General features: G+C 34.7%; 1 protein-coding gene across 1 annotated transcript in view; it reads left to right on the top strand.

The window, feature by feature from the left end:
* Positions 1 to 18,251, top strand: part of TRPA1 (transient receptor potential cation channel subfamily A member 1) — a 46,873-nt gene that overhangs the window by 10,333 nt on the left and 18,289 nt on the right. The window contains exons 4-14 of the mRNA XM_032181562.1: positions 847 to 1,022; positions 2,446 to 2,553; positions 3,477 to 3,585; positions 3,938 to 4,083; positions 6,470 to 6,606; positions 9,147 to 9,195; positions 12,961 to 13,060; positions 14,147 to 14,247; positions 15,518 to 15,687; positions 15,775 to 15,939; positions 17,197 to 17,311. Coding sequence (XP_032037453.1) covers positions 847 to 1,022; positions 2,446 to 2,553; positions 3,477 to 3,585; positions 3,938 to 4,083; positions 6,470 to 6,606; positions 9,147 to 9,195; positions 12,961 to 13,060; positions 14,147 to 14,247; positions 15,518 to 15,687; positions 15,775 to 15,939; positions 17,197 to 17,311 — 1,376 coding nt within the window. The remainder of the gene's footprint in view (positions 1 to 846; positions 1,023 to 2,445; positions 2,554 to 3,476; positions 3,586 to 3,937; positions 4,084 to 6,469; positions 6,607 to 9,146; positions 9,196 to 12,960; positions 13,061 to 14,146; positions 14,248 to 15,517; positions 15,688 to 15,774; positions 15,940 to 17,196; positions 17,312 to 18,251) is intronic.

Here is an 18,251-nt window from a genome sequence, read left to right as displayed (position 1 = left end):
AAAGAAGTACAGCAGGCCTGAGTATCTTCCTTATATGCATTATGTATCATCTTTCATCACATTTAAAACACTGGAAACAGAAAAGTGTTGTTTCTTGTACTTGTCATTCAAGTTGTTAACACATGTTAAATACTTCCAAGTTAATTTTGTTTTGATACATAATTGAATATTTTCTGATTGCACATAAGCACTTCCGACCCGTTTTAACAGAGTTCTGATATAATTCAATAAAAATGTCAGCTTAGGAGTAATACATTGAACATATAGTTCAATATAATATAGTGGAAACATACATCTGTTAAGCTGCAGATACATGGTTGGTACTAGCCAAGAGGAAACAGCAATGGCTGCAAAGTCAAAGAAGATAGGAAAGAGGAAAGGAAAGAGGTAAATCAAGTAACTCCGGGGGGGGGGGGGGGGGGGGGGGGGGGGCGCGGCGAGAAAAAAGAAAAGGAAAAAAAAAAAAAAAGAGTGTACAATAATGTGCAGGAAAGAGACAGATGTTTCACCCTTCCTCTGCTATTATAATTTCTAAAGATCTAATAAAAAGCTTTATTGCTATTTCCTAACCTTATCAAACTTCCTCTCTGCTATTGTAATACAATAATATTTTGATGCACTAATATTTTAATAGAACATTTTCTCTCACCAATACAGTTTTCAGCACAATATTTAGTTAGTTTAACACAGCACATTGTGTGAAATGTGATCTTTCTCTTTTTCTCTTTAAAGAAGCACAGTAGCACAGACCTAAACCTTCACTGAAGACACCTTTTTAGAAAACGTGATTGTAACATATGATGATTTTGCTTTGTTTTTGGTTTTATTTGCTCTCCTTTGACCTAGTATTAAACGTGATGGATTCTTCTGGAAATACCCCACTGCACTGGGCCACAAAGAAAAACCAGGTTGAAAGTGTTAGTTTACTTCTCAGTAGAGGAGCCAATCCAAACATTCTCAACTCCAATATGATGGCACCTTTGCATATGGCCGTACAGTCCCTGCATAATGAAATTGTTAAGGTAAGTCTAAAGTCCACATAAATATACAGATTTGATAAGCAGCTCAGCAGCAGCTGTGTGCAGAACAGCAAGATCTTGTTTATATATGCTGTATCCTGGATGTAGCTCCTCATATGCCTTCTTTGGCAAGCAGAATATACAGCCTACGATGCTTAAAGAAAAGTTTGGGTCTTCTCACAGCAGAAGGTTTTTTAACACTATTTTTTGTCATTTGACTAAGTATAATGAGAATGTTTTTATTCCATATATGGTATTTGGATATAATTTAATAATTTGTAAAGTTATTGAATTTACTAGGTCAATGAAACCACAACACTTTTTTTTTTTTTTTTTTTTCACTTTGAAGATGTCTCTTCTTCTAGTTCATCTAAAGGAAAGAAAATCACATTCCTGTATTCAAGATTTAAAACCTTTAGAGATTTTCATTGATAAAACATTTTACTGTACTCACAACTTTCACAAAATCTGTATTTATTATCAATTATGAATTATAAAACTATAAAATCTAAAATACAATGACATTTTAAAAATGGGTTTTGTATAAAGTTCTTGATTTGGCTTGTCTTGCAGCTCTGCCCTTGATTAAGTATATGCTCTAATTTTTTTCCCCACTCTGTTCTTTGTTCAATCAAATTCTCATGTGGTTTCTATCATCAAATTCCCTAAGAAAGATTAAAATGTGTCAGTTCATCCAGAACCAGAAAATTAAAAAAAAAAAAGGATTATTGAAGGAGAAATAAACAAATATATGGGTAAAGAAACAAAAATGTGGTACAGTATCGTCATGTTGTTTCCAGATCCTCTGCTCCTCATAAGTATGTAGGAAGCAGTCATAGAGATACTGGCTAACACTGATAGCTCAGTGTTAGCTGTCAACAGGGATTTAAATAAATCCCTAATTTAATTTAAATTAATAGGGATTAATGACTAGAACGGTTCCTGTTTTTCTTAAGTCTCATCTCCTTCAATCTTATATATAACTGTTCAATAAATGCCTAATTGACTAGAGTCTACAGCATTGCCACTTTGCAGGGATTACAGAATATCACCGTAATAACAAACTTTATTTGAAAATCCCTATCTGCAATGTGCTACAGAAAAGTTTTTCTCCCAGTATTAGATAAATTGTTAAATAAAACTTTAAAATACATGTACTCTGGAGTTAGTGCAGCGTTTATCTTAGGCAGTTGTCTGCCATAAAGAATTTAATTTGTCTGTTCTCACCAGCATTTTTCACCTGCATGTTTTTACATTCTTCCTCATTTTGTCCCTAGTCTGCTTCAGCACTGTGAACTTTTGCATGCAAAAAGAGCAAGTCATAAGAGTGCTATGGCTGATAAACAATTAAAGTAATAGAATAGGCCTTTGTTGTTTTTTGTTGTTTTTTACTTATGTGTGACTGCATGTTTTCTTAAATATCTAGATTTTGGTCCAGCATAGCAGTACAGATGTTAATTTGGAAGGTGAAGCAGGAAACACACCTATAATTGTAGCGTGTTACAAGGATAATCCTGAAGCTCTGACACTCCTGGTGGGTATAATTATCACATTTTTTGATGTGATTCTGTTTATGTTGATGCAGTGATGTTTTATTCCTATGTTCTTTGCTTAATGGAGGAAGGATCATAGATACAACATTCAAGATATTGTGCATACGTGAGTGCCTATGTGTGCTACTTTTATGAGACGTTTATACTGCAAATAAATATTCAGTGGATGCCCTTACAGCATCCCCATCTATTAAATAAAGACAACATCAGCTGGGGAAAAAATGGGATTTAAAATTCAAAACTAACCTTTTTTTTTTCTTTCTTTTTTGGGGGGAGGGGGCTGAAATACTGTGTTTTATCTTCCCCTTTGTCAAATCTGTTTTATAGTTTTCATTTATATGCTTCTGAAGAAAACTGTTTATGAAATACTTAGGAACTGTTTGAAAAGATGGTGGAACTAGTGCTTAAATATGTTCTGCGATCCCTAGGCTATATGTACTTTGGAAGAAATGAGACATTGTATTTTGTGATTTAGAAAACAGTAGAAAAAAATCAGGCATTCCTGAGTTCCTTTACTTGTCTGTACATTGTGTGAAAAAGTCTTGCCTGGTTTGTGGAAAAAAAAATATAAAAAAATGCGTATGAATCAAGTGATTGTCTTCAAGGCTACTAACAAACTTTAATCTTTTAAGACAGTATGTAAGCATATTTGTGTGGCAAACAAACAAACAAACAAAAAACTACTAACCTTGAAGGTCATAAAAAAGAAAGAAAACAAAACAAAAAGAAACACATGTATATATAAAAATATGGAGGTAACACATAGAAGATGCATACTAATTTCACAATACATATGCAACATAAAAAAGGAGACAGCTGCAGAGGAGACTATATCTGCAACAATGTATTCATTACTGGGGATTTTCTGTATGTCATTAAGCTATATCCAGACATTGTTTTTCAGATTGAAAATGGTGGGAAAATATGTAAACCAAATAAAACAGGATGTATGCCTATCCACGCTGCTGCATTTTCAGGTGCAAAAACATGTATGGAAATTCTTTTAAAAAAAGGTAAATACTTTGTTTAAAATTATTCTTCACAATGTATTATTTGTAGTAGCAATACCAATTTACAGCTTTACATCTCAAAGAACTGTAAACAAGCACTTAAAACTGTAATGGAGCTTAGAATAAGTTAATGCAATTATTCTTATGGGCAATTAATGTTAGTAACTTTTGTAGGATTACTGCAGAAGCTTCACTGCATTTCGAAATGTTTGCCCATCGATTGTTTAATGATAGGTTTGAAAAATGGGAGGGGGAGAATGTTATTCCACAGTTGTTCTAACTGTTATTAAAAAAATAAAAATAAAAACATCGTCTCTTATCTCATCTTTGCTTTCCAATTATTTTCATCTCTCAGGTGAAGAATTGGGTCACTCTGCTAAAACCCACATCAATTTTACCAATAATGGGAAGTGCAGTCCACTTCATTTGGCAGTTCAAAGTGGGGACTTAGAAATGATTAAAATGTGCATTGAATTTGGAGCCCAAATTGATCTAAAACAGGTAAAACTTGGAATGTAGTGAAATATAGTTTTGATAAAGACTAGATATCTCTGAAACTCTGAGTAGTACAAAGAGAAGATGAACTTCATTCATTGGTCATTGTGTTTTCCGATGCAATGCCTGGGGAGCAGCAAATGAAAACAAGTCTATAGCTCAAATCATGCAAAATCATATCATAGAACCACAGAATCACAGAATGGCTTGGGTTGGAAGGAAACTTAAAGATCATCTTGTTCCAACTCTGCTGCCATGGGCAGGGATGCCACCCAATAGATCAAGTTGCCCAGGGCTTCATCCAGCCTGCCCCAGAACACCTCCAGGAATGGGGCATCCACAGCAACTCTGGGCAACCTGTTCCAGTGCCTCACCACCCTCTGAGTGAAGAATTTCCTCCTAACATGTCATCTAAATCTCCCTTCTTTTAGTTTAAAACCATTCCTCTTTGTCCTGTCGTTACTGGCCCAAGTAAAAAGTTGCTCTCCATCTTTTTTATTAGCTCCCTTTAAGTATTGAAAAGCTGCAGTGAGGTCCCCGGAGTCTTCTCTTCTTCAGGATGAACAACCCCAGCTCTCTATACCTTTCTTCTTAGGAGAGGTGCTCCATCCCTCTGATCATTTTTGTGGTCCTCCTCTGGGCCCGCTCTAATGAATCCACATTCTTCTTGTACTGGGGTCCCCAGACCTGGATGCAGCACTCCAAGTGGGGCCTCATGATGGCATGTTAGGGGGACACAATCCCCTCCCTTAACCTGCTCACCACTCCTCTGTTGATGAAGCCCAGGACACAGATGGCCTTTTGGGCTGCAAGCAGACACTGCTGGTTCATGTTGAGCTTTCTTTCCACCAGAACTCGCAGGTCCTTCTCTGCAGGGCTGCTCTCAGTGCGTTCTTCTCCCAGTCTGTACTCATGTCTGGGATTCCTGACCCAGATGCAGCGCCTTGCAGTTAGACTTGTTGAACCTCATTAGGTTCACATGGGTCCACTTATCTATCTTGTCCAGGAGGACATCCAGGATGCCCTCTGGATGGCATCCCTTCTTTCTGTTGCATTGATTGCACTACTCATCTTGGTGTCATCTGCAAACCTGCTGACGGTGCACTTGATCCCACTGTCTATGTCACTGATAAAGACATTAAATAGTAACAGTATCAAGACAGACCATTGAGTGACGCCACTGACCCCCAGCTTCTACTTGGACACAGAGCCATTGACCACCACTCTGGGTGCAGCCTTCACATAATTCCTTTTCCACTGAATGGTCAAATCCACCCTTCAGATCCATATCTCTCTAATTTGGAGATCAGGATGTCACATGGTACTGTGTCAAAGGCCTTACAGAAGTCCAAGTAGATGACATCCGTTGGTCTTCCATTCTTGACTGATGCAGTCACTCCGTCATAGAAGGCTTCCAGCTTCGTGTTGAAAAAATATCTGACATTAATCAAATTGTTTGCAAGGCCGAAACCAGCTCAAGAGAGCAAAGATAAGAGTTTATCCTTCTTGTATTTGTTTGGTTCTTGGAACACACAGCTTTTGAATGAGATAGTTTGTGCTGAAGGTTTTGTGATGGGTAAGAACCATTTTGATAATGTTCATGGCTTTCTGGAAAAAGCCCATCCCAATACATTTAATGAAATTTTCATGTTCTGAAATGGACAAAGACAAAACCCTCGGGCATATATCAAAGCTGATTTGTCCCATATACCTAAATGAAACTGTGTTTTGGCAAATCTTGTTCCAATCATTTATTTATTGTTTAATAGTCGTTATGCTTGTTTAGATTACAATAGTTAATAACTTATTAGAACAAGTTGTTTTTAATGAAACCTGCTGAAAATTGTAATTAAGAAGCACTTCTGAGGAAGATAAAGAAATCAAAGATATTCTTAAAAATACATTTTCCGTATTACAGAAATCCGTTATGAAGGCAATTTTGTTTGCTTATTCATTTGTACCATTCTGCCAATGATTTTCTGTGTTTTTCTTCTCCATCATCTTTTCTATTTAAAGCTGCTGTGTGTGCTTGTTTATTAATTCAAGTAGAAAATTGTTAAGACTCGTTATGGTATATTGTAAAGGCTTAGCGTAGAATAATGATGAGTTTTGTAGTGATCCTTTAAAACTGTCTCTTTAATGGTTTTGGTCTTTAAGATCTCTTTAGAATTCCACTATTTTAGTTAAAGACTAAAGTTTCTTCACATGAAACAGGAATTCAGGCATTTAGGAATTATGAATCCCATTTAGTATGATGGGGGCTAGGTTGGCTTTAAATGTGTTTTTATTATTATTATTATTATTATTATTATTATTATCATTATTATCATTATTATCATTATTATCATTATTATCATTATTATCATTATTTGTTTTGTTTTCCTATTTATAGAATGAAAAATGTACAGCACTTCATTTTGCTGCCACTCAAGGAGCAACTGAGATTGTGAAGTTAATGATGTCATCCTACGCTGGTGAGGAATCCATTATTGATGCTGTTGATGGGAATAAGGAAACATTGCTTCACAGGTAGGAGACTGCTCTGCCACACTTCACTGGCATGATATTCTTAGTTTTTACTGCATCCAGTAACACGTTATAAGGTGTACTTGGGAACACCCTTCCAAATGTGTTGGAACTCTATGGGATGGGAGATGGGTTTTGTACTATATGAAAGTGTCTGCAATTTGCTCAGAATGTTAAAGATTTTGGTGTTGATACCAAAATCAAAATAGTGTGGTCTAGTTACCTTGGTACCATGTCAAGGAATGGTTGCTAACAGTTTGTACTGAAAATTCACTCCAGTGAAGAATAAGGAAGTGAACAAGACTATGGATTTGTTAACAGCTTCTGAGGTTGTGGAACAAGTGTCCTAATCTAGTGTGGCTTATGTCCACATTTTTTCCTCAAAAAATATTTTATACCTGCTCAAGTACAAGTAGATGTTGGTACACTTCCCTATGATTGCAAAGTTGTAGATGGTGTTTTGGTACATAATAACCTTCTAGACTTACAGTCTTTCCCAGTCTATTTTAAACTAGAGCACCAAACTGTGGAAGATTTTCCTGTCATCTTCAGCAGAAAGGCACATATTTAAATGTGATAGCTACCAGCTCTGTGGAAGATAATATATTTCTCCATCTGCACATTTTTGCAGTTCCACTGTATTAAAGTAAAGCTTGATAATTTTACGGTATTGTTCTATGATGAGTTTTACAATATGAATTGGTAGAAAGTTGGAAGCAGTAGAATCATAGAATTAAAGGATGTCCTGAGTTAGAAGGGACCCACAAGGATCATCAAATTCGACTCCTGACAACAGAACCACCCAAAAATCAGACCATGTGTCTGAGATCATTGTCCAAATGCCTCTTGAACTCCAGGAGATTCAGTGCCATGACCATGTCCTTAGGGAGCCCACCCCAGTGCCCAACCACCCTCTCAGTGAAGAACCTTTCCCTAACACCGAGTCTGACCCTACCGGGTCCCAGCTCCATGCCGTTCTCTTGGGTCCTGTCACTGTCCCCAGAGAGGACAATATCTGCCTGTCCCTCTGCCCCCCCTGTGAGGAAGCTGTAGAGCATGATAGTAGAGATGATTGTTCTTTGGAACATGGTATAAAGTAAAATGATTCCAAGATAACTGAAGAAATTAAAAAGGATGCGTGTTGTAAGGTTAAGATAAGGTTTGAGTACATTTGGAAATGTAACTGCAATAGAATGTTACTGAAGACAAAGTGATGACAGCATGCAAAAGAAAATTGTGCAGGCCCAATATAGCCTTACTACTTAATAGATAATTGGGTCTCATATCCATGGAAGTGATTGTCCTGGAAAAAACTTTGGACCAAAAAGAGTGACACATTTTTGCTCCCTGTGTCTGTGAAAGAAGGGAAAAATATAGTATCAAGAATCATTCGAAAGTAGAAAGTCACCCAAATCTCTCTGAATATAAATAAACTGAATTAGAGCATTAACTTTTTGAGAAGTGAAGGAGCCATAAAGCATAGGCTGGATGCGATCCATTCACATTCCTACTGTCATTTTCCATCTACATATTTTTATAAAATTTCACTCTCTGTTTGGGCACCTTGGAATTTGTTTTAAATGTGTGTGAAGCACTCAGTATTTATGCCTGGCTTGAGAGTTCTGCTATAGATAATAGAGGCATGTCGACTCATTTGGAACCATGATACCTACTTTCAAATGTCTTTTGAGTAATTGGTTCTATTTATAGTAAACCCTGTGTTATTAGCTCTTCTTAAGGGAAGTGTTATCTTTGAGATACAGTACAGCCTTGGAATCATCCCTCTGTGTTGCTCACAGAGTAAAAATATTTCATAGAGGTCTGACTTCTGAAATAATTTAGAATGTGTGTATTAACTGTTCTATACTTCCTGCTTTATTTAGTTATTTATTATTGAATAACACATAATTCAGTATCATAGAATAAAACCCAAGAATGTTTCATGCATATAGGCAACTGTAATATATTTTGGTAATGTAACCACCATTTGTGTCAGGTTTTATATAACTTTTTTTTTTTTTTTCAAGTAGGCTTGCCTGCCATAGTTAGAACACATTTTAGCTGAGTCATTACAATTTTAACCACTGCTCCAGCATTTTTAAACTAAATATATTATAAAAATTTTGAGAATCAAATGGATGGAATGAATTTCATGTTCTAGATCTGTTAATGTTCTAGAATGATTCAAATCCGAAGCATATGGAATTATATATTGACGTTGTGTGGGATAGAGAAAGATCTGGCATATGAAATTAAGCTGTTTCTGTTAAAAATCAGTAGCAAAATGCCCATTCATCTACCAATGAGGTGTTTGTTTCCCATAGTGTTTTCAGTGCATTAACTGAACTGTTAAAAAATGAAACCCAATGGCAAAAAAGGAAATACCTTTTTAAAATGAAATATGTAGTAAGGGTATTTCTGTCACTTTATTAAATATATATATATATATATATTTGAAAATATTAGCAAATAGAGCTAATAACAGTTTGAAAATTCATTGTCCATTCTAATGTTACTCTAATTTTGCATTTTTTTCTCCACAGGACGGCCTTGTTTGATCATTATGAACTGGCAGAGTATTTGATTTCGATGGTAAATATTTAATGAAGTAATATGTTTATAGAGATTATTGCTATCTGTTACTACAGGTCTGCATAGAGAAATTCATAAAGGAGAATGTTTTCTTAGCTATAGGTTTTATATATATATATATTTCATAAAGCATAATTGACAGTTAAAGTACAGTGGTAGTTAAGGCTCTGTAATAGTAATCCACAGTTACAGAGAATGAAAGCTTGCATTTTAATTTCCATTTTGCTTACTTAGAAAAGTTTCATAAACATCTTTTACCAGATATGACAGACTGGTTCAGGCATCTTCACTTTTATGATATGAAATACGAAATAAAAGCTAAACATGCATTAAATTTAATCTGATTTCTCCAGAAATAAATCATTGTCTAATATATGCACATACCATTCTTCTTGGATTATAAAGCCATGTATCGAAGCTTGTTCATGATCTAGAAATGCCTTTTACTCTGAGTAGCTTGGTTATATTTCTTCACAGAGTAACTACATGGGAGAATGAGGAAAAAAAAGTAACTGGTGATGCTGCTGGCAGTGCTCCAAGTGTCCATTAATACAAATTAAGCTAAGGCTCATACAACCATTATATGCCGCACTCTGTTTGCTGAGGAAACTTTCAGAAGTCAGTAGACTTTCCCATTTTGTGACTGCTAGGATTTTTTTACTTCATTTCTTGGTAATTACATTAAGAGCAATTCCGTTCTGCATATAGTTTTGCTTTTCCCAAGATTCTCTTAAAGGGATTTGATTTAGTTAGAAATAGATGTTGTGCTTATTTTCAATCCAGATGTGAAATGGTGAGGTTTGACTGCTGAAACCTGGCTGACAAAACAACCTGTCTGCAGAGTTTATTACCTGAGAAATACCGGCACATGTTTTCACATTTGGCAGTTTGTGTGCACAAAGTATTAGAGGGAAAGTCGTTCACACTGCTAAGAACACAAATTTGCTGAAAACAAAGTTAAATTCCTTGAGTGTCTTGGCCTCTTATATGCTGAGGGTTTTTTTGGCTTTCCGTATAGAATATAACCATTTAGAAGCTTTAAGACTGTTTTCATTTGTCTTTCTGGAAATGGATCAAAATATTCTACTCAAGATTAGTAGGGTGCAGCACATGCAACCTGTGTTACCTGCTGATTGAACTCCTGGTGAGATCACTAATTTTCTTCTATGCTGTTTTATGCATGAGAATAAAAAAGAAAAAGTGGAGTGATTTTTACTGCTCAGAAGGAATACCATGTTCCAGGTCAGAATGGCTTTCTGGTTTTAAGAAAGAACAAAGTTTATTTATTTTACACATTAAATATCCATATTTGTTGGAAATTGACTTACACTGCTTACTTTCTTTATCTCGTTTTTGGTAATTTTTGTATTTGAAAATAAAAATCATTGTAAACTAAGTGTTAAATGTAGCTCTTCTAGGTAGAAAGGTTATTATCTACACTAAGCAAAATTGTCCAGACACAATGAACAATTATACTGTTTTCATTTAAATTATACCAGTTTTATTTTGGAGGTTGTAGGTCAGTATTCTATGCAAAACTCAGAATCCAAATTGGTAGATATTTCTTCCACAGTTCTTTGTTATTTTGCATTTGGCTTCTACAAACCATAGCAACGAGTGAAAGATCATGTTTCAGTGACCTGGTTTAGGTCACTGAAGACTCACTGCAGCCTCAGCAAAAGGGAAAGACAGAAACCTGTCAGCGTTCTAACATTTAAACATTACAAACTTTATAGCTTTACAAAATTGGTGCATATAAATTGCTTTACAAATTAAGCCTTTTAAGCACAGTGACTTTGACTAATGTCAAAATGATCTTCGTCACATACATGTATGACAATTAGATGCACAGTATCTGGTCAGTGCATGCACGTGGCATGATTGTATTTGCAAGTTATGTACACAATTATAAAAAAGAATTAAGACATGAAAATCAGAAAGTTTGCTTTTTTTTTTTTTTTTTTTTTCCTGTGTATTGCCTGTGCATTTTACAATTGAGCATTGAGATGTCTGTTGTTTCCTGAGTTTAATTCCTTTAAAGATTGTTTATTTTCATAGACTTTGTTGAAATGTGCTTAGTCAAAGTAAATGAGCAGTGCTATTACTTTTTTTTTTTTTTGTAACTTCCCTTTTCCCCCATTTTTTTGATCTTAATTTTCGCCAAATGGAACATATTAAATTGCTGTAAATACTAAATGATATTCACAACTTTAAACATAATATTTTTATGTACCTTCATTTCTGTTTAATTAATAGATATTAATTTACATGCCAGAGTAAAAGGAGTTCAGAAGCTAAATTTACAAGTTGTTAATTCAGCTGTATTGTAAATATGGTAAATATATGTGGTAGTATGTAAATTACTCTGTATCATGATAAATACAGGATGAATACTGCTGAACTTGTTTTGCTGAGAGCTGGACAATAGAGTGAAGGTGATTTTAAGATTGTGTTGTTGACTAGAAGTTGGTGCCTCTGTATTCACTGAAATGAACAAGCCTTTTGGATAAACAGGTTTCTGTTTGTTTCTTTGATCAATAAGAACATTTTTCAGAGTTTGCCAGACCTTGCAGAAAGGTGACTGGTGAAAGGGTCCTGCACGTGTTACCCTCAAACATTTCATCAACATACATTGAAAGCTTCCTCTTTTCTTCTGGTAAAGTAAATATAGTGCATTTATTACACACTTCATATTACTATATTACAGGTTTTACTATCCTAGAAATTAAATATTGATCATTATCATTATTAGTTCTCTGTCAAATTTGGACTGGACCCAAAGATTATTCATGTTAATATGAAAACTCCAATTGATTTTTTTTTCAATGATCTTTGGATAACATCTGAAATAGATTTTTTCTTTTTGTATGCTTTGTTCACTCCATCCAATTTTACTTGCACTTGATATCTAGAAAAACTGTATCTACAGCATTATAAAATATATATCTCATTATTTCATTTACTTATATCACCATGCTCCCTTGTTGGCAGGATTTTTTAGATAGATATGTTTATGCTCATAACATTGTACTGATATGACCATAGGTCACCATGGTGACCACACTTTCCTGCCATTATGCACCTTGTGCAAAAATAGATAACATCAACATTGTGCTTTTGCTGGAATATCTCATTCCAGTCCTTGAGCTTCACCCAAGGAAAAAGGTCATATCAAAAACCTTAAGTTTGGAGAATAAAAATGTGTCTGTTGTTGATACAGCTACTTTGGGTTTAAAAAAAATAACTTGGCTTACATAATTTATGATCAATAATAGAAAAAGAAGGTAGATCAAGCTATACAGATCAACTTTATATTCCTGGATGTATCACTTCTTGATTAGTATTCATCTAGTATAGTACAGTAGTTCAGAAGGCTCTTGTTCTGCTAATTGCTTGATAGGTAAAAGATCATCAAAAGGGATGCAATTTTTGTATTTTCCAGAGTTTTAAGTATTTTCAAGTTAGAAGTATATATTTTAAGTATTCATATGCATGGGAAGGTATCCTATTAAAAATTATGAGGTGTTAGTGCAGTATACTTAGAAATAGGCATCTAAAGACAGATAGATGACTGTGTTGTGGCTGGTAGTTTAAAAACATTTTTTTTTTTTATATAAATACATAAAATGTTTATTGAATTTACTTATCTGGAGCATGTATATTTACTAAGAATGCCTATAGTTCTGCTATGCTTCTAAAGGGTAACACAATTTTAAAATCATATTTATTCATTTTTCATGATAAACTTTAAATTCTTTATTGCAGGGAGCAAATATTGATAGTGTTGACATAGAGGGTCGATCCCCGCTTCTGTTGGCAACTTCTTGTGCATCATGGAAAATTGTGAATTTACTGCTCTCAAAAGGTACAAAAGAATATGTGCATATGACATACTTTCTTTGAGCAGGGTTCATACATATGAAATCTCTACATTCAACTTTCCTCTCAATTTTAATGCAATACTTCAGCATACAGTCCAGATGTATCTGAGTTAAACAGCTGCTCTGTGCTGGTGTTTCTGGAGGTAAAGGCAGAATTAGACTGATGGTTTCACTGTTTTTCATATAGAATGGATAGGCCGTAGGAAAAAAATGTGGGCTATGTTTCATGTTTCTCAAGGCAGAGGTGGCACTGGCACCCCATCCCTCTATTCCTTAGTAGCTCACAAAGTAATAAGAACCATGGAATAAATACACCACTTACAAAAAATAGTGTTTCATATCAGAAATCAATCTTTAAGTGTTAAAGCTCATGTTTCAAATATTACTTGTGACTTTATAGATTCATGGTTACCTTGACAATGTTTGAGCTATATTTTTCAATTGTTATGCCTTTGGTGCAAGCCAATAATTGTTAGTGTATTTCTTCTTGTTAACGGTAACATAACTGTTAATAAACCTTATAATAAAAGTTTTAAATTTGTATCAAGGTCAAAAACTTTAATAAGACACTTTTTTTTTTTTTTTCTTTCATAACTGGGAAAGCTCCCATTTCCTGTGGCTTGCTTTATGTAGTATTTCTGTGGATTATTACTTAAATAGCTTTGCTAGATAAAATTACTGTAATTTTGAAAATAGTGAAACGTGAAGACAGTATGATTACAATTGGAATGGACTGTAAAACCCATAGGAGAAGAGGTTGATCATCTGCATCTTTAAATTACCTCTTGATCTGTGGGTGCTCTGTATCTCTGAATATAAGGGCCTCATATAAATCTTAGTGCTTCAGTGAACTGCAAAATGCATATGCATTGAATAAATCTGAGTGTCACTAGTTGTGCTGGGGGGGGGGGAGGGAGGTATAAGTAAAATGATATAACGTTGACTTGAAATGATATTTGTTATTTTATGGATTTATTTTCAACATTTGTTCCTCTGTTTTAAACATAGTCAGTTACTGTCAGGGACCAGCAGTTTTGAAGTTGCTGGTATTTATTTCCATATTTATCTAGGAGCAAATGTATCATTAAAAGATCATCTTGGTCGGAATTTCTTGCATTTGACGGTGTTACAGCCTGGAGGATTACAGCATCTGAATGAGAAATTTCTGCAGGTACAGTAAGCATCAATTTATGTCTATCTGTTACCCTTAGTAGAAAAAGTAAAGGAAGAACTACCTTTTTATTTTGGAATGTTGGTAAAAGTTTTTGGTGCTTTCTAAGTTGCCCAGTGTCACAGAAAATAGTTTGAACAGGTACATATCTCTCATGAAAACTTTTCAAAGCAATAATACAGTTTTCTTATTGCCAGGCAAAGGAATAACATAATCCCATAAATTATTTTGCTGTTGGGGGATTGAATAGCTCAAGAGGTAGGCAATAAAATACAGAACTTTTCACTTCTACTTTCCCAGTTTGCATGCAGTAAAACTAGAGGACATGCTCATATTCAGTCAAGCTCTAGGACTTAAATAGCTTACCTTATATTCTGCAGGAATTCTCTGTGGACTGGACTGTAATGAAGTCTTGGATTTCTTTTTAAAATGATTTAAAATACAGATTTGTATTTGTCTATGCTGAGATGAACTCATATTGATAGAACCCAAGCTTGCTTGAAAGAGTTAAAGTTGTTAGCCTCCAAAGTTATAGAAACAACCTTTTAAATGTGAATCACGTATAACTTATCTTATGTTGGCTGGACTCTGTAAACAACTTTGATTAGTAGTGCAGAATGGATTTATTCTCCTTTTTCAGCAAATGCTGGGAATCAACTTTAAAGAGTGATAACTCTTGCTTGTCTACATTGACTTTCTCATTATTGATCATACTAGTAATTCATACAAAGGGTGGAGCAGACTGAGGGAGGAGATTCTTGGTTTCTTTAAGAAAGGATATACATAGAGTAGTGTTAGACAAGGTACAGAGAAAAACAGGGAATGAAGATGAGGAAAAAGAAATTGGGGTAAAAAATTATACCACAAAACAGTGAACTGGTAGTTCCTGACAGCCAGAAGTTTTGCTGCTGAATAAAGACTATAGACTACCCTTGCTTTCTGTACAAGCCTTCTATTAACATCAATGAGTTGTTAATCATTGTGGTTGAATGGCAGCAAAGAAGAATCTCCTGTGTTACACTTGTTCTATGGATGGATTGCAGTGAGGGCACAGTTTGGCAAGTTGCTGTGTTCTCCAAAGAGTAATTGTTTTTAAAAATGATGACCCACTAATCAGCAGATATTAAGTGCTCGTTATTACTACATTTCTTTATTTTTTGTTTTTAGATACTGCTTTAAAATTATTAATGCAATTGTTAGGAACTGTTAGAAGCTGGAGCATCATTGATATAAATGTAATTCTATGCTTTTGTTCTTTTGGGGGTAACAGATGGAACATATTAAAAATCTCGTAGTGGATGAAGATAATGAAGGATGCACTCCGTTGCATTATGCATGCAGACAAGGTGTGGCCCTCTCTGTAAATAATTTACTCAGCCTCAATGTTTCCATTTATTCTAAGAGCAGGGACAAGAAGTCACCCTTACACTTTGCTGCCAGGTTAGTAGTACAGTCTAGGCTGTGCAATCAATGCCATTTTCCCATCCATATTTCTCTGACAATAATTTACATATTTATCTTTCAAAGCTATGGACGCATCAATACATGTCAACGACTTATAAGAGATATGAAAGACACAAGACTTTTGAATGAAGGTGATAAGAAGGGAATGACTCCCCTTCATTTGGCAGCCCAGAATGGTCATGAGAAGGTAGTTCAGTTTCTTCTGAAGAGAGGGGCCCTTTTCCTCTGGTAAGTGTTCAGATTTCTGTTCATTAAGTTAAAGAACTATCACCTTACATTTTATGTCCAGTAACTGGGAAGCTAATACAATATATAATAATAAATAGTATATACAATTTCATACATATATATAAAATAAAGTAAATTTATATAATATTTATAAAAATAAGCTGATTGTACCTCCCTCCTGCCTCATGCATAGAACCAGGACTACTAATGCTGGCAAAACTGAGATTTCTCTAAATCCAACTGAGAGAAAAATACTGTATTTTTTGATGGAAAAAATACTGTTTTAGAAATAAAATAATCATGTCAGCTTCACTGATATTCCCTTCATATTCGCTTACAGGTTTGGGGATGGGTTCTCAGAATTGGTGTTTCGCAGGCAACTTGCCTTTCACTCTCAGTCGCAATTTTGACAGGATTTTCAAAGTTCCCTGCAAAACCTGGTGTGAGCCAAACCTAGTGAAAGTTTAGAATCTTTAGAGTCCTGTTTACATGGTACATTCTAGAGCTTTAATTTTCAAATGCTATGCTTCTAAATCCTTGACAATCTGTACTGCATCTGCACCTTGGAGCTAGGGATCTAGGTGTTCTGAAGAGATCTTATACCAAACAGACCTGTCATACATTCAGTATTTGTAACTGTGGAGGACCCACTAAGTGGACTGCTGTCAGGCTCTTTATTTCATGTTTCCTTAGCTAGGATAGGGATGTGTGTGCACAGGTTAGTGTTTATGTATGTATTTAGGCTTAATTTAGATTTAAAATTATCATTTTTGATGAAATGACCTGATAAGTTCTATGCGATTAAAGGCTTAATTTTGTTAAACTACAATGAAGTAATATTAATTGGAATAAATTTGTGTGCTTACAATGATTTGTATATTACTGCCTTTAAACACACAATTCTATAACACGGTCATGATCTATGCCATCTCTGTTGCAGGTATTAGTAACAGAATATTGTAAATATTTGACTCATTTTCAAGGGACACCTAAGAAAATGGGTGCAATCCCCATTTATACATGAATAGAGAGATGAAAGGAGAGAAGGGGACCAAAATACTTTTATTGCCTTGAACCTTTTACTTCAGAGTGATGCATTTTTATCACATAATAGTTGATAGAAGGCATGCACATTTCTATGGTAGTCATGCCAAAACAAAGATGTTTGAGTCAAAGAACAAGGCAATTACATTTATCTGAAATTTATGGAAGGCTTTTCTGTTTCTAATCAGTATTTTTGTATCTGCTATATGTAAGTGATTATAAAGGCTGGACAGCCCTGCACCATGCTGCCTTTGGAGGATACACTCGCACAATGCAGATAATTTTGGATACTAATGTGAAGTGTACCGACAGAGTGGATGAAGAAGGGGTATGTGTTCACATAATGTTATTTGTTTGTCATCTGTTACTTCTAGAGCAAATATCGGTGGTATACTGTTAGTAGATTGCATTTCACTGTGTATTGCATATATAATATTCTATTTTTTAAAGTCAGTTTATATTTCATTGCTGTTAAAGTTTATCACTTAGATTAGCATAATTAATGAAATTATTTTATATTAATACATATGTTATAATTATTATTATGGGATACAAAACAAACAAACAAAATATCAAAAAGCAATGTGCTGAGTATATTGGACTTGTCTCTCTTGCCCCCTTTACAGCACAACAGTAGTTTAATAATATAATACAAGCATTGGTAATTTAAATTTTAGAAACTCATACAGATTAAACGAAATCCAATAGCAAATAATACTCATCAACATACTGTTTGAAATGCATCTGTTCTGAACAGCCATATCCAACAAATGCATCTTCTGTCTTGTTCTGAAGTCTGAACAAATCTTTTGAATAAAGACAACATAGTTCCTGGGTTGAAGATTTCTTGTATGAACCTGCCTAACAGTTTTTCATCAGAAAACACAGGGCGATCATTTTAAAGAACTGTTCGTTTGTCAACACATAAGATGTTGCTAATTTCTCAGAGAAATGATGATGAAGACATCCAGAACTAGTAGTTTAGGAAAAACTGTTGCCTAGAAATCAATCAGAAGCCAATGTTTAGTTTCTAAGTTCCCTCAGGAAAATATGGGTCACTTGGGAAGGCTTTCAAATGTCAATTTCAGTGTCACTTGATTCCTATACCACTCATTGCCCTACTTTTATGAAAATAACAAAGGAAAAAAAAAAAAAAAAAAAAAAAAGGTTTCTCTTAAAAAGCTCTGCCTACAGATTTGTTTGTATGAGTACATCTGGATTGAATGCTTTTTTTCCTGATTGTCAAATGCAGGCTTTTTGCGTCTGGC

This window comes from Aythya fuligula, chromosome 2, assembly GCF_009819795.1.
Source record: "Aythya fuligula isolate bAytFul2 chromosome 2, bAytFul2.pri, whole genome shotgun sequence".
Lineage (NCBI taxonomy): Eukaryota > Metazoa > Chordata > Aves > Anseriformes > Anatidae > Aythya > Aythya fuligula.
Note: the sequence above shows the minus strand (reverse complement) of the source record. Positions and strands in the feature narration are given on the sequence as shown.